This window comes from Embiotoca jacksoni, unplaced genomic scaffold (assembly GCF_022577435.1).
Source record: "Embiotoca jacksoni isolate LCO1_2020_lvr unplaced genomic scaffold, fEmbJac1.0.p SCAF_7, whole genome shotgun sequence".
In the NCBI taxonomy this organism is placed as follows: domain Eukaryota; kingdom Metazoa; phylum Chordata; class Actinopteri; family Embiotocidae; genus Embiotoca; species Embiotoca jacksoni.
Genome location: NW_027185425.1, coordinates 107,408 through 135,347, shown reverse-complemented (window position 1 = coordinate 135,347; position 27,940 = coordinate 107,408). Strand labels below are relative to the sequence as shown.

Here is a 27,940-nt window from a genome sequence, read left to right as displayed (position 1 = left end):
AAGGGACGCACAATCAACTGGACTTCATTTATCACTACTTCTTTTTACTTCTGGGTACATTCAGATAAAGTTGACGAGCTGAAACTTTGAGTCTCTGAATGTGTTCTTAACAGTAAGTCGCTCTTTCAGATCGGGTCTTTTTATTTGAACGAGGCTTTCCCGGCAGAATTTAGGAATGCTCGCTAATCCTTTATTGAAGTTCAAATGGAAAATATTTGAGTTTGTATGAATGAAATGGGTTTCCATTTCATTCGTACACCCTCCCCCCCCCAAATAAAGAAGCAGTGAACACAAAGAAATAAATCTTTTGATTCGCTCTCGCTTGAAAAGTCATTTAATTGGAATTATTCATTCATTACAGAAAAAAGAGAAGCTTTACAAAAGTCTGTGCAGGATGCCAAAAGGTCTTATATAGTATAGAAATAATCGTTGATTTACTCTTCAAGCAAACAGGGCTTGTTCGTGGCAGTACAGTGAAGTGTTGTTAAAGTCAATGAGTACCTGGAGAAACATTAAACGAGATCTGAACTCTTAGATATGAATCCATCACGTGATTTCTTTTAAAAATGAAAGCAACTATATGGAGGAACAAAGACTTTCATGCAGACAAATAGTGCCCAGACCAGAGTGTCTGGTAATAAAAGCATACAGGTCATGTCTCCTCGCACCTTTTGCTCTCACACACAGTAACCTAAACTCACACGATCCTTCAGTGACAATAAAGTTTGATTAATCTGGCAAGACATTTCATATTCGTCAACTTTTATCCAGACATGCAGTTTACAGGCAAAATGATGACCCTGGTTAATGTCTGTGTTTGAAAGGCTCCAGACAAACAATACTTTGTGTTCATTTGGAGTTAACACAGATTCAAGACTTATAAAGACAAAACACACTTATAACTTCCACATCAGATGCTTGATACATATTTCTCACCTTCTAGTTTTTTCCTTTGAGGCAAACGGAGACAAATCAAGTTCGCCAGCCATCATTTCATCGTGACCATAATCATTATGTAAATCAGAGTCAAATTATTCCGCGACAGAAAATAAAATAATTCTCGAACAAAACGGAAAAAGTGTTGTAGAAGAAACAGCAGTGATTTTGACAATGACAATACTTCACCTGACCGAGTCATGAAATAAAAAAATAAAAATTAAAAAAAAGAGGATTTAATTCAGCCTCGAGAACCAGCCTGACTGAGGTTTCTCAAAAGCATTTTAAAGCCAAGACAGTTAAACCTGTATGGATTGATTTTATAGATAGACTGGCTTTCCATGTGTTATTTAATTCACATTAAATGCAAAATATTAATGTCCCTTAAATCAACCATACAGTATATGTGAGTTAAAACAAACATCAGCTTCATGGGTAAGAATTAAAAGTTGTGAACATCAGACCGTATGTTGAAGGAGAATACCAGTGTCTTTATAAAAATATAAAATTCTGATTGTATTGCATGCAGTTAACACAAACTGTCGCAAAGAAAAGACAAAGTTAACTGAGATACCATTCAAAAAATAGAAATAAAACACAAGACTAAGTCAAGTTTATGGTATATTTAATAATGCACAATAATAAACGGCAGCACACAGCTTTCCTAAAGAAAAAAAAAGGTTTTGTATTTGAACCCAACAAGATAAAAAACACTGGTAGTCACCTTTAACGATCACGCTCAGCTGAATCCCTGTAGTGAAAGATTATTTTATGAACCAGGAGGATCATGGGAAACCAGAGCCACAAGATCAGGATGGACTCAAGAGGCAAGCTGTACAAAAAAAAAAAAAGTGCAATTCATATTATTACTATCGTTATTAGCTATCGGCATTGCGCCAGCTGTCCCACAGGCAATCTACTGGTCAGCATGCTGCAGTTACACTAACTCTTAGATATAAACTGGGACAGCACATATAGGCTATAATATCAGAGTAAGAAGAAATACAAAGTACACCTAGAGGATTTTTTTTTTTTTTGTGCTAAATGTGATGCTAAAAAAAACAAGTCCAGATAATGAAATGTTCATTCAAAGGAGGTGCGATTTTTCTTTTTCTTTTTTTTAAGCAAATGCACTTGTTTAGTTTGAGACTTGTTCCAAAGAAAAGATGCAATTTTTTTTCCGTTTTTTTTTATAAAAAACATTCTCCGGTGCTGGGAGGATCGCGGTGGGGACACACCTGTGACTAAGAAAAACAGTTTCGAGCAGACAGAGTGCAGTGAATAATTTCTGAATAATTCACAATGCGGCTCAGAGAAGAAGTGCTGCTTAACTGGGGTCAGTTTGTACAAAACAATACTGACCTGGTTTAAAAAATACATGTTCATTTTCTCGGAAAATGTGCTCAGGAGAAAATATAACACTAATAGAGTGAGTGTAGGGAGTCAGAGATGAGAGCTTTGCAATTACTGTCTCCAATTATCTGTCATGAATCAACAGACTAAATTCAATAACAAAAATCACTGATTTGAACTGGAGTGAAGTCAAATTAACTGAGTTGACAGGATACTTCGCGTTCGAGCAGATTTCTGTTGTGATCAGCAGTATGAGCAAACCGCCACACTGCAGACATCATTTCAGGGTTTTTCATTATGTTCTTTTGGAATTACAGAGAACAGTAGATTAACAGAAGAGCGAATCTACCACAACTGAAAGAACATTTTTATTAAATCTACCCGTACCCACATACGGCTCAGCACTTCTGCTCTGAGAGGCTTTGTGAATAGAGACTCAGATGTGTAATGAAACAGAAAACATCAGACCAAAGGATGAATGACAGAAAAGTGAAATCCTTTCATAAAGCCGGCGTCAGCTGTGATTGCCTCAACCGACAGTGTTATTATTCCAGCCGACGCGCGCTGAAATCAAAAGGAGGCTCGTGTGCTCTCACCTTGAAAAGCTCAAAAGTTCCTTCCAAAGACGCTTTATAATGTATGTGTAGGAGGAAAACATTTCAACTTCACTTTAAAAAAGAAAGATATATTTGCATAAGTATGGTGCTTTCCAATTGTGGGTTTGCAACCAGCCCCACCAGCTTCATTAAGTATCAGCTTGTAAATATTAAACCTTTACATTTCACAGGAGTTACCACTGAATGTTTTTAACTTTTTCTGTCCTGGAGTTGTAAGACACTAAATATAATGATGTGTTTTTCTTTTCACATCAACTACTTATTCTTAAACCTGCAGTGTTGAGCTTCTGTCTCCCCCTTCTGGTAATGAGAGTTTTAGCGATAACACCACCGATAACAGAAACCTGACTGCACCACTGTCAATCAAACCGACACGCCCCCAAAACCCAGCTTTCTGAAGCCTGTTTCCTAATTAATGACGGGTTTATTTTTAGACGGACCGCCAAAAAACTAATAAGAAGGCGTGACTTTCGGAATGACACCAAAATAACTCGTGGAAAAAATGCATTAACTTTGTATTTTAATGAGAGAAGTTGAAAGGGAGTCTACGGAGCATTTTTGGAGCCGACCTCTAGTGGCCTTCAGTGGTATTGCATTTTATGGCAGTTCTACATTGGCCCCATTTTCCAGACCCGGAAGCTACGTCTATTTTGATATACAGTCAATAGATGTAACGGATGTTCATTTATGTAAAAGTACTGAACGAACAGGTTTGGGATTTATTTTAATTTGGGATCAAAATTTGAATCTTTTTTTTTTTTACATGTTGGATTTCTGCAACTTTTTGCAGATCCTACTTTTTTGGACCTTTTTTTTAAAGCAGGGTCTAAATACAAGTGGCAGAACTGGTTAAACCAATAACACTCTTGATGTGTCCGACATCGCAGCGGGCAGCTGCACATCTGCTGAGGCAAACTTCGATGAAAGGATTTCACACAGCATCACTCTGACCCCAACATGTAAACATGACACGAGTTCGACCGGAGAGTCTTCTCAGCGGAAGGCATAGTTTTCTACCTACTGTGGGGTGTGTGTGGTTAAAGTATCAATGCAGCGTTTTAATTTGTAAAAAAATCTTGCATAAGCCTTGCAGTAGGAAACTTATAGTATTTTCACACTATACACATGCAGACAACATATCTTTATATTTACAACTGTGAATAAAAAAAAAAAAGAAAGGATGATTAATAATGAGTGATGTCGAGATGTGCTACATCTGATTCCTCTCTCCGCCCTGTGGGTGTTAGTGATGTCTCGGTGACATTATCATTAATATTGCTTAAGATTTAATTGAAATTCCACAGACCATCAATTCGCCATTACTCCACCTCATCATTGAAACCAGCCCGATATTTACAAGGTACAGAGAGTCAGTGTTGGGAGCTGTACTGTTGCCTTTTACTGCTTATATATCTGACTAAATCAAGAAGTCCCTTAATTTTCCTAAAAAAACAGCCGTACAAAATCCATAATTGAATCACATGTAGGGAATGCAAGTCATTTTAAACTCTCTGAATGCTTAAAGACTGAATCCAAACTACACTTTCCTGAATAAGAAGGTCACTAACTAACCTGTTTTGGTTTTTTTTTGCAAATCATTAAATTGTCTTCACAATAGCTGCTGTTTTTTTTTACCCATCTTAACTCCAATGTGAACCTCTTTCTTGTTTAAAAGGGATCACATGTTACATTTTGTGCTTTTCTTTCCCAGACGTTGAAACACCTGTGCCTGCCGGGTTCTTTATATAACATCGGAGGTATCGGTCGTAAATCCTGCAGACTTTCCCGGGTTGACGGCTGTCGATGGCAACAACAACAGAGACATCTGAAATGGGATCCTGGGGGGACGTTAGAGCCTCACTATGACCAAGATGACTGTGGTTTGGTTGTATTTCAGCGGGTGAGAGTGACTGATGCTGCCCTGATAGCCGATGAGGTGTCACATGACCGAGGAGGAGAGGACATGCTTGGAAGGAGTTTCCTGAGACTCCTGTGACCTGAATCAGCCTAACAGGCTTCTTCCACAGCGAGGAACAGGAACCAATTAGTCAAATGTAGTTGCTAGGGCAGTGAGATTAATCTAATTCACTCTGCTTTTTAAGTAAGTCTGATCTTCTGCCACCGTTTCCATGATCATTTCTGTAATTCGTCCCTCGTATTTATCATTATGTGATCACTGATTTACACAACATCTATAAAATAAAATAAAAAACACTCGATTTTTTTTTTTTCAAGCATCTTTAAAAGCTAATTGACTACATTTGCAGCTCATCCTGTAACGGGGGCTCTTTTTTTTTAAGCTCACACATGCTTTTAGAGTAGAGCTCTTAACAATTAACACATCTGTAGCATCACTCAAACTGAATATCTGTAAACATTTGACCTTCCTTGCTTCAGTGGTTAAAAGTATGTTGAGCGAGACACCTTTGTAAACACTATTATTGGAAATATCACTGAATTACACGGTGGGTTTAGGATTCAAAGAGCGCCAGGAAAAAAATGTAAAGCCTGTCTATTTTGAAATTATTAATATTAATCTAACCGTTATTTCCAGGTTTTTATACTCCAAGAATGTCCTCCCGTTTTTTAATTTCCTATTTTTTCATGGTCTGAATGGGCTCACGTCTCCATGCAGCGCGCCGAATGTCTGATATTCGCCCTGCTGCGCACACGCACACACACACGCACGCACGCACACACATACACACACACACACACACACACACACACACACACACACACACACACACACACGTCCACCTCTCACAATCAGTTATTCAGTCTCATTCTGTAGAGGCTGCAGGGTGCGTCGTTATCACACACTGATCCAAACTGCGTCTTTTCAGTCACTTCATTCTGGCAAACAACTGGGCGACAATAATCAAGAGCTCCGTGAGATGGATTGGGGGGCTGAGATGAAAAAAAACAAACTGGGAAGCTTTAAATCATGCAAGTCATTTATCTGTTTCCCCCCTGAATTGTGCCCTGTTCCATCTAATGTCGTCTCTTTTATCGCCGCTCCTCACCTCGACGGTGTCTGTGAATTGGTCCGTCTGCAAAGAGACCGAGAATCCAATTACGTTCTCAGGAGCTGCTCCAAAAGTCCCAGAAATATTGCATCCGAGTTTTATTTTCGTCTTGTGACAACTCCACTATAGGGCGGGGGGTTAGAGGGGAGGTTGGGGGAATTAAACAAAAAAAAAGAAAAAGACAGGAATAGTTTCCACAGTTAAGATGTTGCTTTTGTGGGTGTTTTTTCGGCCATTCGTCATCGGCATGATGAGATGAGGCCTTCAAACGTGGCAGATTTGAAACCTAAGACACAAGAGAAAAGGAAAACAACCACTGGAGCTATTCAATCTGCTCCAGCTTGTTTTTCAGAAATAATACCTCGAGTAGATTTTCAGCCCGTGGATTCGGTGAATGAGTGCTGAAACAAGCACTTTTGTCTGAGATGCCGAGACGCTTTCTGATATGCTTGTACTGTTAATAATAGAGTCCGTGTGTGTGTGGGTAGGTGGGTGGAGTGAAATGCAATCATCGCAGTGTTTGTCTGGTGCTGTGAGAGCAGACAAAAGTGCTGTCAGAGGAAACACATTGAGATTCACGTCGAAAGGAGGAGACGCTCTTTGCTGTTGTTGTTAGTGGCCTCGGTTTTAGAAAATAATGTCCGATTCTCTGGAGCGTGTCAAACTGTCAAACTCCTCTAATTTTTGTTTTTTACACTCTTTTGATAGGAGTTGAAATCAATTAATCACATTTACGTGTTTTCCTCAAAATGCTGAGTGTTTTAAGCCTTTTCATATTGTCATAACTTCTTTTTGAGCCTGTGGTTCTTTGGCCCTTTGAAGCTTTCATGCGGTCTAATCTAATGTCAGCATTTTCCTGTAGATCTGAACTGATATCTTCTTTAATGTTTGATTTAAAAGCATGCATTTTCCATATGCACGGGACTGATTTGTTTCCTCTTTTGATAGAGCTTAGTGTTTCTCTTTTGCGTTTCATTTTTCAGTGCATTTAATTTCTATATTGTGCATTTTGTGCAACTGCTTGTTTAATATTGTCTTCTATGGTACACTGACATCCGGATCCAAGCATTTTAATTTTGTCTGTGTTGTTTCAAATGCAGTGATGAAGGACTTGGTGGTGTTTGGACATGAAAAAGTTCTTGTGAACGTTTAAAGAGACGTGAGCTAAAAAAAACAAAAAAAAAACATATACACCCTGTGACTTCCTCTCAGGTGCTCTGAGCTGATTCCTCCTTCTGCACACCGTCTCCAGTCTCAGCCCCTCCGTCTGTCTTGACTGAATCCGACTCAGCGGTGCCCCTGGAGGCCATTCCTGGCGATGCAGAACCACGCAGGCTGCCGTCGGGGGTCGCAGCTGCTAGGGAGCGAGGGTTGGAGGCGGGGCTGGCACTCATGGCAGAGTCCGGGGTTCGGATGGCGGTGAGGTCTCCGTCAGGGGCCTCCAGGCTGTCGGAGAGCACTCCTGCGGTCACGGCTGTCGGAGAGATGGCGTTCAGGAGAGGCTTGTGGGAGGCGTAGGTCATCACAGTCTCGGTGTCGCTGTCCAGCGGGAGGCCGGAGGAGGTGAACTCCACTCCGGAGTCGCTCATCTCCAGAAAGTTGTCCGAGGTCAGAGCCTGGTAGCGGCCTGGTTTGGACACTTCAAGGCCCTACAGAGAAAGAGGGACAAGGAGGTGAAAAGCAGAGGTATATATGAGATTGTGAATTTTTAGAACACAAAGGAAGATGAAGGAAAAACAAAAAGGAAGGAAAAGGAGGGTTCAAATAAGAGGACAGCAAAACAAGAGGGGAACAGAAAAACAGGAAACGTAGACAAAGGACGTGGGGGAGGAAGGAGACGTCGAAGAAAAGGGAGAGAGAGGGGGGAGTATAAAACGGATTCCCCCAACAGAGTGCAGGAGAAGGAGGAGGGAGGTGGTGTGGGATGGAGGAAGGGAAGGAGAAGAAGGGGTAAAAAAAATTGAGGTCAGAGAAAAAGCAAGGTGAATAATTTATGTACCTGTTTCCAGGACCATATTTATAGATTTACCTTCCACTCCCCTGCAGCCAACACTACGTATTTGTCCTTGTTACACGGGCACAACAAAAATCAGCACATGAATAAACAATGTAAATAACTAACTTGAGTAGGCTTAAAGGGACAGCTTTAAAGGTATAATGTGGGTTAAAGAAGACAGACTCCATCTGGGTTTTTCATTAAATAAAAAGTCCACATTTCAGTAATAAAATAAGAGGGCACAACTGAAGGAGGACATATTTTACAGTAGCATATAGCTGAATTCAAGTAGCTGTTGTAGTTATAGTCCCTGAGATGATTAACTATTCTGATTTGACTGAAGTTTAAAGTGATGAAAAGTTAGTTTTTTTTCCTGTCGTTGTGTACATCATTTAAAAAAACGATATAGTAATAGTCACAGGCATGTAAAAAAAAAAAAAAAAAAGTTCAGCCAATTTAAATGATAAAATAGATCAATCCCGTATCACGGCAAGGTGTGAAAGCAAAATGGGAGATGGTCACAGTTTGCGCTGTCTCGGCGTGAAAGTTACACGTTTTCCTGTAGTGGACATAAAATGAAGCCCGTTACATTTCAAAACGTGTAACTTTCACGCTTATGCAACCCAAAGCGTGGCTATCTCACGTTTTGCTGTGATACTGGGTTTCATAGATGCAACGACATTGTTTGACATTTTAAAAAACAAATCTGGAAAAGCAACTGCAGTTTTATTCTGATCTTCAATGTTGGAGTGCAGTGACTCCTGCAGAAGCTCTAATCAATCCAGAACTCCTTGAACCTTGACCACTTTACTTTCTTTACTCCTCTTTATTTCAGCTTGACAAAAGGTCCTTCATATGAACTTTAATCTCATCTGTTCCACTGCTGAGTGCAGTGTGTAAGGTTGATTGCCTTTTAATTACACTTGGCACTGAGGTGGCATCACAGTATATAGCAGGTAATTGCTGCCAAGCAATCTCACAAACCAGGATTCTTCATTTCCTCATCTTTCTGTTTTTAAATTACTTTTTTTTTTTTTTCCCTTGTAATATTGATATACTACTTTGAAGGAAAATATCCCTGAGAGGACACGGACACGGTAATCAGGTTCTGAACATTACTCAGCTGCAGCTTGTTTTACTCGTCAAGATCAGACTGTATCTCTGATTTTATTGCTGTAATGATTCTTGTATCTATATTGCTTGTAAAAAAAAAAAAAAAAAAAAAAAAAGCATTCAACCTAAAAACCCTGCGGTTGAAACAGATGTTTTGTTGAGCTATTAACCTTATTTCCATCCAAACGACTTGATACAAGGATCAGTAGTTGGAGCTCCTTAATCTCAGCTTTTTTCTTTTTAAAGGAAACAGAAACTAGCTGTGAACACAATAAAAATGTATTTAGAGTCTGTTTGTGTTTACCAGATGACTATAAGTACAATACTAACTGTCTTTTAGCAATAATTAACATGCACCCAAAACAACAACAGTATATAAACACCGGCTTCTTTATGTTTGGTTAGCGCTAGCAATTACAAGTTTAGGACTTAATTATTAATGAATACAAAATTAGCATGTTTTGTTTTTAAATCATGACCAGCACAGGAAAACACGCTCAAGACACAGAAGACTGTTCTCTGGTATTTGATGTATCGTTAATGTAGATTTTATCGCCACCTACTGGTCCGTGCTAGTTTGTGCTAAATAAATGTCTTGTTGACAGAATATTTTTATTTTTCTAACGAAGGCGTAAAATATCTATTTGGAAAAATATCTGCGTTAGTGTCGACAAGATCGTAACGACATACTTACGTATAGTTACGACGTATTATCATGGTTTTAACTTCTTTGTAGAAGCATCTTTTCATATCTGAACGACTTCTCGGTTCCAACACTGACCTTGATGGTGACCTCGGTGCTCTCCGTGGGCTTCTCAGACACAGACTGCATCAGAGATTCCTCTGTGAACCTGGTGTACGCGTCATGAACCACCTGCAGACACACACACACAGAGAAAGACACATTCACACGTACAGGAGACGTGTGAAAATGTGGCCACAACAGTGTAACATCCCTGCAGCTCAGCTTTTACACACAGCGAGTCGTCAAAAATACACCATCAGAGAGGACATGGACACACACAAACACATGGGGCACATTTAACTGCACAGAAAGCTCCTAAATACAGACATTAAAGAGGACCCCTGTGTGACATGACTGAGAGGCTTTATTTGTCTCGATGGTCGGGCTGGAGGTTGAGAGGAGACAGAGTCTGAGAGGCGATAATGATTCAAAAATGCTGATTTCTTTTAACTGCCGGGAAGACGGCATGAGGGAGGGTACGAGAAAGATGGATGCAGGGTATTGTCTGTCTGGGCATTTCTTTTAACAAGTGGAGGAGAGGAAAGATGGATATGAAGGTCAGAGGAAAGAAATGGGAGTGAATAGAGACACGTTTCAGAGAATAAGGGTAAGAGAGAAAGTGAGGGAAAAAAGCAAAGTAGCTGCATGAAGAAAGTGGCCACTGGTTAGCTTAACCAAGGGATGAGACCATACACACCAGCTCCCATGTCTCCGGCCAACCCGGTATCGCGGTAAAACGTGAAATAGACACGCTTTGCGCTGTCTACGCATGAAAGTGGACAAGAAGGAAACCTACTGCATCCATAGAGCCGTGTGATTTACAGGAAAGTGAAACTTTTAACATGAACACATGGAGATGCTCATCACTCAGTCTGGCCATCACATGCTAACACTTTAGCATACAAAATTAAGTGATGTCACCTTCTGAAATTCTGTTGAAAGTATAAACAATACTGTGCCGCTATAAAAGTTGAATTGCAAGCCCTCATGTGACATCAAATTTTGCGGAGACTGAGCAAAATACAACACAAAATGACGGCACTTGACACATCAGCAACACTGGGTCAGCTCCAAAATAAATCTCCAAACACAAAACATCTATTAAAAGCCAGCGTTTTAAAGAAATACTCTTTATTACGCTCACTCATAATAATTTCAAGGGAAGTACAAACTTTTCTTTTGAATTAAAACTTCTGATATGTTAGCAGGAAGTGCCACAGTGAATCATCTTTCAGCAGAGCGAGAACTGACAGAGAAAAGGATCTGGTGAGAACAAAAGAGGGAAAGTGGAAGGAAGAGACGGTGGGAAGATAAATATGACTGAAGAGAACCAAGTGGAAACTGAGACACAGACAGCGTAAAGGATACATGTCAGAAAATGAGACAAGAAAAAGTGGTCGAGAGAAGAATTGAGGCAGATGATGAAGTTAAACCGAGTAAAGAGGCAGGGCGAATGATGGAAGGCGAGATGGATGGAAGGAAATGAGCAGATTGAGGGAAAACGGTGAGGTGGAGCGACACGGAGTCGGGTGGAGAGGTTTGATTGATCTGACTTTCATGTCGGTCTCTGGAGTGAAGTCCCGAAAGGTCACCGACATCCTCGCGCACATGTTGCCGGTGTTCTCACATGTATGAGAAAATCCATAACATGTCAGAGCATCCGACATCAGGGACACCTGCTGTCATCGCAACCTCCGCTGTCAATACAGAGACACACACCGACGACGAGCTCCCGCACAACACTTTAAACACGTCATTATAAGCATTTGGACACAAATACAGTATACTGCTGTATAAAAACACACAACAAACAAACAAACACACACCTACAAAAGACTGCACACAAACACATACAATGAGAAACATTACGATCGGCTGCTTCAACACTTATCTCACAATGATCAGTAGTCAAGAAAAGTCCAATATTTGTGCTTTTCTCATCTTCCAGTATTTTAAAATATTTGCTATTTGGCTTAAAGTAATTACAGGCCACCAATTTATGTTTTAGTGGTCATGTTCCATTTTTAACAGTACATTTTTAAAAAAGCACAAACACCTAATAAATCTAACATTTAAATATACTCAATATAACTTGATTTTATAGAAATATTACCAATCACTATTTATTAAATGGGATTCAGCAGTGTGAAACTGCAAAATCATTTGAATGATAAGTAAATTAATGAAGAAGTAAATAAAAGCCACAACTAGAACTCACAGGAATAAAGTTATTTCTTTACCTTTTTAAACAGAAATTGCAGTAATTTGATGTATTTTTGCAGCTGATACACACACTAACTTTAAAGTATATGACACTGATAATCAACCAACACACACACAGACGTGCTCTTTGATTTGGTTATCACGATATGAGAAGTGAACTCAATATTTAATAAGCTGAGTATTTAAAATTGAAAAATAAAACTGGTCAGAGACAGGCCGGAGCGTGTCTATTTCACGCTTTGCCGGTTGCACGGAGACAAACTGTGGAGACGATGATTCTTGATTCTTAATTCTTTGTAATATCAATATTTTTTTATTGCAGTTTATACTCAGCAGCCATCATATGTTTCAACAGCAATATATCACTCAGTAATAGCCTGGCCAGCTTATCAGTCAGGGCTCTTTTAGTGACAGAGGTTCTGAGATTTTCAAGCAAAAACAAACATTAAAGCTAAATTTATAACATTTGTATATTTTAAAAGGAACTCACTATCAATAATGTAAAATTAGCAACTAGTAACTGGAAGAAAGGGAACTAATCATTGAGTAAAAGTGTGTCATTTTTCGTGACCAGTGATATTTAGAAGTAAATGTATAAGCAGTTTGTCAGAGGGGAGAGAGCCTCACATCATGTCACATATTAATCTCTCACCTACAAACAAGAATATCAACACATAACACTGAATACAGACATAACACAGACAGACACACAAAAACAGGTACTGACAGCACACCTACAGGGTCAGTAGTTGATTCCTCAGTTACAATAGTTGACTTGAATTTGAGAGGTTTAACCAGAGGTTCATCACTACTGCCCTTCTGTTACCACATAAACCACACACACACACACACACACACACACACACACACACACGCAAACTAGCACATGTACCCACTGAAAATGTACCTTGTGATTCACTCCACACAATAAAACAACACTGAAGTAATGTGTGCGCTCAGCTAACTAAACAGTATTTGACTTCTAACAGTGAAGTGTTAATTTCAGCAGTTATCATAACTACACTGTTTATGAGTAACTGTTTTTTTTTTTTTTTTTTTTTCCCATCAGCAAAGACGGAAATATGAAGCAGAGGGAATGAGAGGTGCAAATATTTCACCTGACGCTGGAAAAGAAATCGCCACATAAGGCATCAGTGTGACTTTCTCAAATATAACCTAACCGCCGAAGTTTTGCACACACACCAATATCACAATTTCTTAAAGCAAGTAAAGGTTGTTTCTGTTGTGTTTTTTTTTTTAACTCAAATCAAGCAGAAACAGGCCTCCCCTGTCAGCGAAAAGTCGCGCTTGTTTTAAGAAACACAAGCGACTCGGAGGAAATACTGGATTAAAATGACTTGTTAAAGTGGGAGTTTTAGCAGTTTGCACCTCGACCTGAGTCAAAACTGGATCTAAAATCCTAAAAGACAGTTCTCACACTTGGCCGAGCTCGTCAAACTGGAATTAAGCGCTAAATATGTTCCACTTATCTGAGTTTAAACGCTGATATTGATCTTTACTTCTAACCCCGAGTAAGAAAAGCAACACAAGGAGTATTTTCCAAAATGTTTCCTTTTAAAGGATCATATGGGCTTCTTTTTTTTTTTTTTTTACATGTTATAACCCTTTAATCTCAAAATAATTTTGTAATAGTTTTAACAAATAATTTTGAGGCAATCTGACTATAACAGGTAATACAAAATATGATGTTTATACTTTGCACAAAGAGAGGATGCTTGAGCACAGCTCAGTCACAGGAACACTGAAAAGTCTCAGAGGATCACAGAGGTAGTTTGTTCCAAGTCGTGGTGCCAGATCCACTTAAGGTAATTAATTGAGATTTTGTCAAATTAGGTCATCGATCAACTTCTGCTCTCTCATTGAGATTGATAGCAGTTTCTCCTCCGTGCTCAGGATTTATTTCGAATGCCGCTTCCATCCTTCGTGGCTTTCTGACATCTCAAAAGCACCACAAATTTCAAAAGTACTGAACACGCATTCCTGAAACTGTCACCAATATTCTCGTCGCACAAAAGCAAGTTGATCAAAGAGCTAATTTGCCACAAAAGCAGCACATTTCTATGGACATCGAAAATGAAGAGAGAAGAGCAGAAAAACAGAAGAATCCAGAACGCAATTCTCTCACCAAGAAGAGGTTCCGTTTGAGGCTCCTTAAAGTAAGAGGGAGAGACGCAACGCACATGCAACAGCGTTAGCTGGGCCAGGAATCAGACATCCAGCTGTGTGCACAAAGGCCTCCTTCTCACACACATATTTTTCAATCCACTAAACACTTGTGAAACTCAACCAAGATGCACAAAGTAATCAGAACATTTATCATTTGAGATTCCTAAATATATAAAATAAATACAAACACACATGAAAATGAACAAATTCAAATGAAAGTAGCATACAGTTTAACTTTTCCCCATCAGCCAACTTTCATCCTTCAACTCCACCTAGTTCTTGTCTTTGTTGTGCAACTTAAGAGCATCAAAAAAGTAAAGTAAAGTTTCCTGCCTAAAAATGTGACGCAAACTCAAATGCTAAAAGGATAAAGCAGATTGCATCTCATTGCATCACTATGTTAATACCTTAGTGTGGTTCTAAAATGTGTGGCTTCAAAACAAACAGACAGTGACAAAGAAACAACAGAGACAAACATGATATTAGAGCGACATCACAGACAAATAGAAAGAATTCCTCAGTTTTAAAGGGCCTGAAGAGGGAGAATAGTGCTTTTGACAAATATGCTGAAATATAAGTCACTGATGTATAAAGCAGCTCAACAGATACGACACAAGACAGCTGGATTTGAACTGGATGAGTCGAACTAGTTCTGGTATGAAACATTTATAATCCTCCACCTCAAAACAACTGTGAACTCTGCGGGGACTTGATTAATTGTTATTGTAAACACTTGATATCATTTAATAGTCTCTGCAAAGCAATCAGTGTCATGTGTGTTGGGTTGTTGATGATGAACGAATCGTCAGCCTGCACAGTTTTTTAATGGTTCCATGAATTTAATCAGTGTAAAGGATCATTCAGGCCTTGTTTACATCTGAAATGATCAGCCCGTCCTGATCCGTCCTGCCATGTTCGGATCACCGGAGGCCGGCTTTAATCTGTCTGTTCACACCTGGCATTATCATGCGTCTCCGGTGACCACTTGTGATTGGAGCGCCTTCGTCACGTAAATATAGTAAGCAAATAAGCACAAGAACAGGAACAGTTCTGTATGTTTGTAAATGTCTGATCACAGTTCGGTGCGTTTGTAATTCACAACATGAACCGTCAGGACCCGATCGGTTCGGGTCAGTTAAATTGGCGCGTTGAGTTCTCCTGCTGTGGACGGGAGGGGGAGGCGGCTCTCCCACAGCTGTGAGTCTAATGTGTGTCAGAAATTACACAAAATAATCTCAAAGAAAAACAATTTAACCCAGAGGAGGCTTTCACACCTCTACTTTTATTTGACCACTTGTGATTTGATCACGGACCAGATTGGATCTTAATGCCAGGTGTGTACAGGGTCTTCGTTAATGGTTGGAGAGTGAGGGGTTAACTGTCAGCTTTTTTTTTTTTTTTTTAAAGACCGGATGGTCAATTAACTTTTTAAGAAAACAGTAAAACTCTCTGATTATTAGTTTTCCCAAAAAAATCAATAAAGGCAATTTAAATGGAGTAAAAAAATTTCAAATTGAAAAATAACTGAGTAAGTCACTCCATTATTAATGACATTAAAATGCTGACTTTTGGTAATAAGAAAGATTGATTTATTCTTAAATCTAGAACTTCTTTATAAAACGCTCAGGCTATTGATCTGAACATATTCCTCATACAATTTAGGGCTTGTATTGAGCTACCATCCCTCAGTGGAGCGATCAATTCCTCAGCCTGATGTTTAGGTGTTTTCTATAGGTGAGTCATCTGTTTGTAATGGAGTTTTAATTGATCCATAAATTCAGTTGGTTAACAAATTGCCTCTCGGGGGTGCTGGGTGCGAGTGGTCAGGGTTAACTGTCAATGCTCCTAAATCATCCAATCAGTCAGTTAATCAGCCGGTATCGAGCAGGTGAGTTGAGGCAGAGCCAGGATTTTGAAGAGCCAGCTGGAAAAACAACCCGCTCTTTGTTTTTCGTTCCTGCAGGTTCAGCATAATTGAATTTTATTCAAAATTGACATTTAAAGAAAGAGGAGTAGGGTGATGACAGTACCTCCTTTTATGCAGTTTAATTAACCATGTAAACACCCACTCTAAAAACTGATTGAAGGCACTAAATTAAAATCAATCATTAACAATTAAGGAAACTACAAAGGGTGTCTTTCATCTGGTGAGTGTTAAACTCAGTCTTTGTATGGCGACATGTTTGCTCCGTATTCTAGAAACATTCGGTGCTTTACAAAAATGAATAAAACTAATTTTAATATGTCAACTAATCATGAGCTCCCTGTGCAAATAGAAGATGCAATTTCAAGATCTGGCACAAAAAACAGCCAGTGACAAAATCTTCTCTCTGCGATAGCGCCCCTGGCTGTCAGGTTTGAGAATGCAACTTTGTGTGTGTTTTTCATTATAATGAAAAAACATCTTATGATGTGAAAATAAGTGAAAATTGCTTCCAGTAGCTCAAAACTTCCGCGCCTATGATTTCTGGTTAAATCCTCCGGCATATTGGCCTCGTTCATTTTAAGCAATGAATTGCTTAGGCGCGGAAGTTTTGAGCTACTGGAAGCAATTTTCAGTTGCAAAAATGTAACTGATCTTATTATAACACAAATTACTGACGTTACATTACTTATTAGGTTTTTAATTGCTGCTCTGATGCACACTAATTTAAAGGATGAATCCAAGTGTCTAGATCCTCGACAGTACATCCTGTTGCCAAGTTCATAAACAAGAGATGGGACATACTTGTGTGTCTGGACAGTTGATCAGTCCACTCAAGATTTTGCTGTATTTCTTTTGTGATTGTTTCGATTAAAAAATGCTTAATTTAGCAGAAGCTTTCCTCAAAAATGGAGGTGTAATTTGTTCTCAGTGTTTTTTGTTTTTTTTGCAGTACAATTTGGGGAACAAAGAGAAATAGAAAAAATAATGTTTTCCCTGCCTCATCCTCAGCTGTGGTGATCTGTTGGATTTGGCTGTGACCTTGCCAGGTTCAGCGCTGTCGGGGAGGAAGCCGACCGGCTGACCATCTTGACTTCCGCAGCAGGAGCAGAAAGCCTCCTCTACTTTTATAATCCCATCACAGAGTCACACACCTCACTCCTAAAACATGACGAGCCCTGTTTTCATGCCTACAAGCTCTCACAGCCTCGTCTCGTTCGCCCCGCGGCGGCAACACGATGTTCCTCCATCACAGAGAAACACAGAATGAAGCTGGCTGGGTTTTACCTGTCTGAACGCCTCGCCGTCTCCCTTTCCGGCCTGCTGAGCAATGAGCATCAGCTTCTTGTTCTTCTCGTTCCTCTGATGCACTTTATACAAACAGGACAGCAGGCACACCAGCAGCATGAAGGCGATCAGGCCCAGCATGGAGAGGATGGCCAGGGTCAGCGGAGGCAGCTTATACGCTGGACAAAAAAAAGAGAAATAATGAGCCTTCAGTGATTACAGGAATGTTACTTCAAACTGGGGAATATAATGAAATTATCTTTCATCTCTACCTCTGTTTAATATGCTTTAATTAGCAGAAATGATTAACTACTGTACCTCACACCTCAGAAGATCAAAATAAAAGGTTAATCAGTTAAAAAAGGCTTCATTCAATCCTTCATGCAGCCTGATGCTAAAAATAGTAAGCAGAAATATAACTACTTCTTTTAGGTATATCAGAGGACAAATAAATCATTTAGCATTTAGAATAAGTAAATAAACCTTTAATAAATGGTTCGACACCAGTCTAATATAGTTGTACGCATGTGTACATGTTTATTAATGTAAATATTAACAACTTTAATTCCTGCTGCAAGTATCTATTAGTGAAATATAAACAAATTATGACAACAAAGTGTTTGTAGAAGGAATTATATTAGTTTAGAAAGGCAGAACACTAATACACAAATTCAAGTGTCCTTATACCTGCTTACACTTTAATCTGAATTTGTTAGAAATCATTTATTCAATTTTGAAATACTGTGAGGCTTAAAAAAGCTGAACATCATGAATTGAAGCGTTACCAATTTATTTGTCTCAATAGTTTCAGCTCCTCAAATTCTCTTTGTTTACACTCCACATAAAAATAGAAATAGATCTAGGGCAGCCCAGTGTTGTACATCCCCAGGCATGTTATTGCTTGCATTATTTACATTTATGACTACCGTGTGACACAAAAAGCTCAGTTGCAAAGTTTGGATTGCTGCATAAAATAAAATAAATACACTGTAATATTGCTCCATCTCTTCTTCTTATTCTTCTTCTACATGTGGCCTGCCGCTAAAGTCTGTTTACAACTGTACGAGTAAAAATAAAGACAGTTGTGGCTTCGGAGAGACCGCAGAGATCAAAAATTAAAAAAAGACAGTTTACACCCGAATGTCTAAGCAGCGTCAACAGTTGAGCAGAATTATGGATAATTCAGACTCCAGGTTTTGACAAGAAGAAGAAGAAACGGTGTTAATAAAAAAAAAAATCCGAAAACAGTATCTCTGCGTTGATTCTGATCCTTGAACTTTCTGTCTCTGATGTTTCTGATCCTCGTCACACGGCCTCCTTATCTATAGATAGATAGATAGATAGATAGATAGATAGATAGATAGATAGATAGATAGATAGATAGATAGATAGATAGATAGATAGATAGATAGATAGATAGATAGATAGATAGATAGATAGATAGATAGGTAGGTAGGTAGATAGATAGATAGTTAGTTAGATAGTTGGATAGATAGATAGATAGATAGATAGATAGATAGATAGATAGATAGATAGATAGATAGATAGATAGATAGATAGATAGATAGATAGATAGATAGATAGATAGTTAGTTAGATAGATAGATAGATAGATAGATAGATAGATAGATAGATAGATAGATAGATAGATAGATAGATAGATAGATAGATAGATAGATAGATAGATAGTTACTTTATTAATCCCACAAGGGGAAATTTATTCCTGATATTGCAGCTTTCAATTATCGACATCTCATTAGACGCTCTTTAAATAAGAAATTATTGCTTATTTTGTTTCAGTGGAAAACTCGTGCAAATTAGTTTATTAAACCTGCTGGCTCATCTATTTGAATTTAAATGTGTCTTTTGTCTCACCCTCCAAATTGATGTAGATATGAGCCACAGGAAACCCAGCCAGGTCGGTCACTTTGAAGACGCCCTCGTCGGCCAAGCGGATCTTCTTCAAGATGAGCTCCGAGCCCTCCACAGTCAGCCTGCCCTCCAGCTGAGAGTCCAGCGGTGTCACCAGAACCCCCTGGTCCACGATGACCCGGGCCCGATTGTCTGCTTTGGGCCTGTAGACAATGTTAACGCTGGAGTGGTGCAGGAAGAGCTTCATCCTCAGCTTGTCTCCGTAATGGGGGCGGTTGAAGATCTGGTGCTCTGTGGAGAACAAATAAAAACAAATCTAAAATGTAAAGCATAGCGTTTTTGAAGACACTTCAATAGGTTCCTTTAATTTAAGCCTTTTGGAAGCCTGATTTATGTGGCTGTAGCAAATATACAGCTAACAGCTCACGATGCTATCTGCTTACTTTTAACCATAATAGCAGAAACAGGTGAAAAAATTGCACCTGCATGCGTCACCACTCTGAATATCTCATCATGGAGCACAAGAGAGAGTCGATCCGAAAGCTTTAGAGCAACGATAGCGATCGCGATGGCAGCGTTGCTCAAACTGGTCAGTCCATTATATTTGATCGAGACTAAAATATGTCAGCCATGATTGGATGGATTCAAAAAACAAACAAAAGCAACTTTGGTCCACTGACGATGAATGGTTACCTCCTGAACTTTGCATTAGAATCACCAACAGTTTTGGTTTTGACATGATCAGTCATGATCCCTGAGAAATAAATAATTTATCAAATCAAAATAATTTGCTTAAATCACCAGTTTATGTCCAAAAACATTCCCCATCAGGCTGAGCTGTGGTTTGTTGTAACGCTAATTCAATAATTAATTAACATAAGATGTTAATTAATTGCCATGTTAGCATGCCAATGATGGCTCAAAGCAAAAGAACAGCCTCATGGAGCCTCATATGGCTGTACGCACTCAGTGGGTGTTTTATTCACTTTTCAGTTTCAATACTCCATCATCTTCTTTACAGTAGATGTGTTCTGGATGTATTTTTTATCTTCATCCTCTTACAGCAGCAGCCTAACATCCATGTAGTTAGGTTTAATCTCATTTTCAATACATTAAATAAAAGACCTTTTCTGAGATTAAAGCATTAGGATCTTTGAACATAATAGACGGAAGAATATGATATCGCAGACGGTGGCACCAGCAGTGACGTCACCCGTTGGTTCATGAACGGCCGTTACGAAGGATTTTGGCCATCATCATCAGGCCTGTCAATCAAACAGACCCGAAAAAACACAGGTTTTTGAAGCTTATTTTCTAGTTAACAACAGAATTATTCAGAAAACTTTTAAGAAGGAGCCACTTTAGCTAACAACCCCGAAATAACCTGTGCAGAATTTGTTTTGACTGAGAATTTTATTAGACTAGTTGAATGGGAGTCTATGGAGCCGAAGTCTTTTTGGAGCCGACCTCTAGTGGCACTCGGGGGTATTGCAGCTTAAGGCACATCCGCATCAGCTTCATTTTTAGAGCCTGAAGCTACGAACATTTTTTATATTCAGTCTGTGGTTTATATCAATGCCCCGGCTGCCCACACTGATAAAGCACCGCTGATAAAGCAAAGCGAAGTTCAGATCTCTCCTCACCTCTGACGTTCAGACAGTTCCTCATCTTGATGTTGCCCTCGCGGTCCAGCACCGTGAAGCTCCCTTCATCCGTCATCCTGACCGAGTGCAGCACCACCTTCTTCTCAAACACGCTGAGGCGTCCCACGTACTCATCGACCAACACCGTCGTCTTGTTGTACAACACCACAGGCGGTGGCTCCGTTTGATTGACTTTAACCAGACTGGGACTGAACATAGAAATATTAAACAATAGAAGAGGATGGATGTTATCTAAACCAACGCAGTGAGTGCTCAGCATAGATGTTGCTCAGCTCAGTTAGTCGTGTTGCAGCAGGTGTTTTACAGCTAATTGAAAACACGTGTTCTGACATCACAGTTTGAACATATCGTCAGCGGAGCAGCAGCATTTTTCTGTCCAATTAATTCACTTATTTTTGAGTTCAACAGATAAACATTGTTCAAGAATGAGACCGATATAATGTGGGTCGGATCTCTGGCTTAGAATAATTCGCTTTTACAGATTGGCTTTTAACTTTAGAGTCAAAACAGCTGAACCGTCTGTGATCAAATATACTGCGTCACCTTCACGGACCCTACCTGAACTCCAGGGTGATGGGGCCTTCCACGTTGTTCAGATGGATGTTGTAGGTTTCTCCGTACTTCACCACTTGCTCCAAAGCGCAGGCTAATCGACAACACAAGAAGATTAAATGTCAAGACGGGAGGTCAAAGGTCAACAGCGCCTGTGACTTTTTGCTGCGTTCAAAAGGAACTGGTGAGCTTGTGGTTACAACGCGGGAAGTCGTGCTCACGGTATGATCGTCGTTCAAGTGGCGAAGTCGCTGTGACCACAAAAGTTAGACTTTCTGTCCCACTCCCCTCCAGCGGGTCACTTACCCCTCACAATGAGGACGAGGTGCTTGACCGTCTTGGCGTTGTCGGTGTCCCTGATGACGTACACGCCCTCGCTCTCCTCCTGTACGTTCTTCAGCACCAGGTGGCCCAGAGAGTTGATCTCGGCCCCCTGTGGATCCACCACCCGGCCCGCCTTCATCAGGAACACCTCAGCGGACCTGTTGGTCCTGGGCTTAAAGACGACCTCTCCGAAGTTCCCGGGCGGGACGTCAATGTGAATGTCCTCGCCGAAGAAGGCGGTCCTGTGTTCCTCTTTGACTGAAAGAATCCAGATGTCTTGTTATAAACGACAGATAATATTTAGTTTTTAATTCTTTCTCTGATTAGATTTAACATGGTCACACTCTCACTGTATTTTTCCTCATGAATACAATCTGTTAAAACACTCTTAATCATGCATTATCAACTGAAATAATAATGCAATTTTACCTTTCAAAGATGCTGACACAACTGTGAAAGAAACAATAGAAAGAAGTTTATTTTAAAAAGCGTCCTTTTTATAGTTGTCTGCTGAATTGTACGAAGACCTATAAATAAATCACTTCCTTCAAAGTTCAAAGTAACAAAACTTCTTCAGAAAGTCTGAAAACATTTGAAATGTAAATACCTCAACTAATGACGGCTATAAATAAACTAGATGTAAAAACGACCTGACTCTTCACAACAAAAGGAAAGAAAGCAAATAAGTGGAAATTAAATAGATCGCAACAATATTTAGCTTCTTTGGTTTTCACAGAATGTATGCAAATCCTCAGTTGAAACAAATTTGGACTTACAGGAAGTCTGTTTCAGCCATTCATTTATCTGAACCCTCTCCCAAGTGACTGATTATATTTGTGCTTACCAGTGCAGAACAGGCCGCTGAGCACTGCAGCGCTGATTACTTTCATCTTGATTTGCCGGTTTCTGCAAAAGAAAAGAAAAAAGAACACCCACAGAAAACACACAACACATTAAAAACAAAAAGCTTTTTATAGCGTGATTAAGGCTTCAAAAACACTTTCGAAAAAAGATATATCTGCTGTAATGATATCAAAAGGTGTGTTGCTTGTTCTGTGTTTAATTTAAAAAAAAAAAAAACTCTCTGTAGCTGTGGAAGGAGAAAAGTCCCCGTCTGACCGCATCACTGTGCCGCACTAAATAGCATTTCACTAATTAGATCTTCAAATACCTGAGGGCAAAGTGATGACAGCACTCAGAGAAAATCTACGGTGCTGCTCCGAAGTAAAATACACAACTTTCACACATAAAATGTCTGCAAGGCATCGAGATGCTCAAGAAAGACGTGACATTTTGCAGCGAGCTGAAGAGCAGCTCTCCGTCACTCCTGTGATGTGGAGAGATAATCGGCTTTCTTCTCACGACACACGACCACAAACTCCAAATAAGGATAAAAAGCACAGTGATGGGAGGAAGACAAAGATAAGAAAAAAACAGAGGAGGAGGAGAAGTGAGAGGAGAGGTAGTCGGACAGATTTACACGCCAGAGTGCACTAACATCCCCTCGGGAAGATGAGATGGACACGAGCCAGCTTGCATGAAGAGACGCTGACCTTTTACCACTACTGCGCTGGATTAGACTAAGCAGTGGTAGCACAGTTTATTAAGGTGGGATAATTAGATGGGAAGAGAGTGGGAGAGACACAAAGAGGAAACTAGTCTCACCCTTAATGAGCCTAATCGAGTCGAACTCAGCTAGTTCTGAACTCTTTTTTTTCCCAAAGTAGTACATTTCTCCCTTTGTGTCGACACGCAGTGAAGCAATACATCCAGAAAGTTTGTTGTCAGGACAACTTTCACTTAAATGCCTGGATAAACATGCCTCATTGATTTAGCTAAATCAGACACCTTGGGCCTTAAATTGACTTCAGATTTCGACCATGTTTATGGAGCAAGGACTGTAGATTTTGCCCCCTCTCACTTACAATGAAAATAAGTTGGAAATAAGTCATTTCAGATCTTTTTGTGTACATGAAGGTATGTGGGTGTGATAGACTGAAAATAATCCAGCAGAGTGAGATTCACATCAAACACACGCTTTCATCGACAGTACGTAGGTGTTACACTGAGGGTGTTTAACCCAAAAGGAAAAAAAACTGAAATTGTGTTGTGAAGAGGACAGGCTAGCCATAGTTGAGTTGAGTATTTTACCATGAGAGCATAGTTCGGTAAGTTGTAACATCAGGAAGGAAAGCCAAAAAGACGAGTCTCTGATAGAAGGGTAGAAGAACCCTATCATACTCCCGTGTCTTAATTTCTTTGTTGTGTACTTCAATCTAACATCATCAAGTACAGGTGTCGAGAAAGACGAACCCTTCCGTGATGACTTTTTTTAATTACCAATAAGTACAGCTCCGTTGTCTCAACACCACACCTGTAATTAGTCTGACACTTCGATGACGACAAGCAATCCAGTTGCTCAGCACTTTTGTCGAGACAGCAGCTGTCCAAACAGGGCGGCTGGCAACACCGACTTCAAAAAGCCCGTTCAGCAATTTAGTGAAAAGAAAGTGCACCAACAGTCATGGACCACATACTGTACATCCCTTTTTATGTGTAACTAACTTAAAGAAAAGATGAAGTACAGCAAAAACTGCTGATTATTTGTTTTTCCACCAAGTAAATCAAGTCTTCTTTTTTTAGTACGGTTTATATAATAGATGAAAACCTGCAAAAAGTTAGTAAATGTGATGCAGAGTTCAGAGTTCTGCAGCAAATTAGGAAGTTACTTTCCTGTTGGTATCCAGTGCGGCATTATGGGATAGACTGGAGTGAATCACTGCACCTTCAGAGTCTGACAGAGAGAACAATTTAAAGCCATTCAATTTCTGGCAGCCTCTTCAGATGAGGGATAGGAGTGCTATTTAAAGAAGAAAAAGAAGAAAGCCCATCCACTTCCCCGCTGCACATCAACAGACGCAAAGACACACACAAAAAGAAAAGACGCCTCACCATTAATGTGGGCAGAAAAATTGTTCAAGAGGCTCTCTGGTGGAACACAGTAATCATCGCACATTTTGTGATCGCAGCCCTGTGAGGCAGGTTTGAATCATCTCACTGTAATGTGCTACACAGCCATCAGCTCATTGCATGTGTGAGTGCTCACGCTGGGCTGCTGCATGGACACAAATCACAGGTTTGATTCACTGACAGAGAGAACTGTACGACTGACGAGAAAATTATGATGCTGCTGCTGCTGACTGTGTAAACATACATCCACACACTGAAAACTGTAAAAAGTGAAGGTACAAAGATGCATCTGCCAGTGTTGCTGATTTAATAAACATCACATGCAACTCAGTATCACGGCAAAGCGTGAAATAGACACGCCGGTCCACTGCAGCAAAACGTGAGATAGCCACGCTTTGGCCTGTCTCGGCGTGAAGGTTACACGTTTTGTAAGCGTGAAACCTACTCACATGTAAATGTCATGTGACGCAGGATCATGTGACCAAAGTCCCGCAACAGTAGTTTTGAGAGCGAGTTCAAAGGAAGTAGTCAGACTGCCATGCGGGATGATTATGGTTAACATCCAGGAGGTGACAAAGTTTTTCTTGAGTTGCTTTTTGTTTCCTAACCCCAACCCCGTGTTTTTGCCCACTTTTATTTTCCCATAAATCACATGGCTCAAAGCAGCAGTAGGTTTAATTTTCCTCCACTACAGGGAAACGTGTAACTTTCACTTTCACAATTTGTGTTAGTTTGTCTTGATTTTAATGTTACTTATTTTTATTAACCTTTGTTGTGTTTTAAAATGTGCTATACAAATAGATTTTGATTGATTGACTGCCACATGAGCTGCCTGAGAGTAAAAGTGCTGTAAACGGATACGTATGTACCCGCTGTCCTCCGGTCAAAGATGTGGTGTCCATTTTAATAGTCTGACTCTAAATGGGGTCAATGCTCTCCTGTCTCCTGTTATGACCAATTACATCAATCGAACTGTCCAGCATTTACTGTGTGACACACCCAGCAGCCTCCTCCCGGTGAGAGGCGTGGAGGCTGCATCTTTCTGGCTGATCTCATCAGCTCGACATCCATCCTGACTGACGGATTTAAGAGCCTTTTCTCCCTCGTCTCTTCTCTCCCACGTGAGCCGGGAGGGGAGGCTAGCATCGTGCCTCCTCCGTCCTTCCTCTTGTTTCAGTATCAGCTTTCTCATCCATCTGCTGTACTTCTTTCCTGTCGGTCTCATTTTCCTTATCTTCCTCTGAAACACTTTCTTCTCCCTAATCATCTTGGAGATTCCTTGCGGGGTCGGGGCACACTGTGGCCCCGGTTTGCAGATAGAGTGGGCTGTAAGTGCCCTAATGGTTACATGTATTCCATCATGGTTTCTCCCTGTACTGAGCTCTCTGCTTCTAATTTCATTAGTTTTACAACATCACTGTCCTTCTATTTATTTGTTTCAGCATGAAAACAATCAAATGGGATGATTTCAGTACAGGAAACTTACAGCTGCACATACTGAACTCAATGCCACCTTAAAGTGAGTCCTCTCTCTGGACCTGTTTGTCCCCTGCACTACCAGGACCTGGACAGTACCCCCCCCCCCCCCTCTCTCTCTCACTCCCGGTCCTCACCCTTAATGTAGTCCTTAAATAAACAGGAGTAGCTGCTGGTGCAACCAAGGGTGTGTCACGACCGGCATGAATGGGGGCTGTCCCGTTACGGGAGAATGTCCGGATGGAAGATGGAGGAAAAGAGAAGTGTGTGTGTGTGTGTGTGTGTGTGTGGGGGGGGGGGGGGGGGGGGGGGGGGGGCGCAAAAATGTATAATGAGAGAGGTTGTAATAAGATGCACCACCACATCACCACATCACCACAGGCTGACGCTCTAATGCCAGAGTCTGTGCATATTGCAGTTCGTTTTTATGGCCATGAATAAAGCATTTATTATTATCTCTCAGGCTCCGCTGTTCAATTCCTTCATCAACATCGGTTTGGTGCACACAAACCATCAGTGAGCCTCCAATATGAAGCTTTAACGAAAGATGGAGCACAAAAATCAGCAAATAACTTAATGTGGGAGGTTTTGTTACGAAACAAAAAGGCATACAATACTCACATAATCTTAAATATGTGATTTAGTTTTTTGCCACATAAACAAAGACTGTCCCTCATCCTTATTCAACACTGTACATGACTCTCCAGTGTGACAAATACCAAGTCAGCGGCTGTACTGTGCGCCGTAGAGCATTGCGTAACCATTTCCAACGGGGTGCACCAGAAAATACCCCTGATTCCAGACGGGTATATCCCGAGCACAAGACATGATAACGCATCACAGTCTCCATTGTACATGAAATCGCTGTTATTCGTGCGTAAAAACACTTGGTGACCGACTATCAGCATCAGTAGCCTAATAAATGCGGTGTTCATTTCAAGACAGCAGCGGAAAGATGAGTGAATTTACAGAATTAACCCCAAAATCGTCAGAAGAGAGGAGGCCATTCGGTGCACTAAAACATTCAACAATAACGTCTCGTATGAGAAACACGGGGATTCCTGTCAAAATACTGTGAAATTGTGTCGTTTTCCCCGGGAAATTCAGAAAGTTTACCCCCTGCTATATACATGTCAGGGAAAGCGGTAACTGCCTCTTTTTTCTTGTGTGAAGATGCCTGTAATTGCTGCTCCTGCCGGCTACACGCCCTAAATCAGCCGTTATGGGACCGCTCAACACCAAGCAAATAGTCAAAACAGCAAAGGAAAACTGCAGAATTTAACCCACTGCCTCCCTGTTTGAGCGAAACACTGAGAGAAAAAAAGACCAAGTGCTATAATATACAATTATAAATGGATGGTGGTAATTACCTTTCTCAAGCCTCGAATCCGAAAATCAGTGGACTGGGAGGGGCTCAGGAGGGATGGAAATCGCTTTTTTTTTTTCTTTATTTCATTAATGTCGTCCACCCCATCACCCCCAACCCGACAACAACAGACTTCAGATCGGGAGTAGCTGAAGACTTTCGGTTGATGTCGGGTTTGTGGACCATTAAACTTCGACGGTGCTCGGGAAGCTTCGGTAAAAGGCGTCGATTCTGGCTCGGAGCCCCAGTAAACCGCCCTGCAGTTTAACCTCAGGCCACCATCAAGCATGCACGACAATTATCTGCT

General features: G+C 40.3%; 1 protein-coding gene across 1 annotated transcript; it reads right to left on the bottom strand.

Moving 5' to 3' along the window:
• Window positions 1-318: 318 nt before the first annotated feature.
• LOC138214285 (uncharacterized) lies at window positions 319-27,927 on the bottom strand. Its single transcript, XM_069175761.1, has 10 exons — window positions 27,638-27,927; window positions 22,666-22,727; window positions 22,251-22,271; window positions 21,804-22,079; window positions 21,504-21,591; window positions 20,925-21,133; window positions 19,285-19,572; window positions 17,411-17,589; window positions 9,826-9,918; window positions 319-7,584 (listed from the first exon to the last, which is right to left on the bottom strand). Exons 2-10 carry the CDS (start codon window positions 22,709-22,711, stop codon window positions 7,144-7,146), a joined length of 1,641 nt encoding a protein of 546 aa, XP_069031862.1. The 5' UTR covers window positions 22,712-22,727; window positions 27,638-27,927; the 3' UTR covers window positions 319-7,143.
• Window positions 27,928-27,940: the final 13 nt, after the last annotated feature.

Excerpts from the sequence above, each read along its gene's own strand:
- LOC138214285 (XM_069175761.1), bottom strand. The coding sequence starts at position 22,711 with ATGAAAGTAATCAGCGCTGCAGTGCTCAGCGGCCTGTTCTGCACTG. Across the intron at positions 21,592-21,803 it reads CCTCGTCCTCATTGTGAGGG|CCTGCGCTTTGGAGCAAGTG; the intron begins GTAAGTGACCCG and ends GTTGTCGATTAG. Across the intron at positions 21,134-21,503 it reads CCCATCACCCTGGAGTTCAG|TCCCAGTCTGGTTAAAGTCA; the intron begins GTAGGGTCCGTG and ends TTCTATGTTCAG.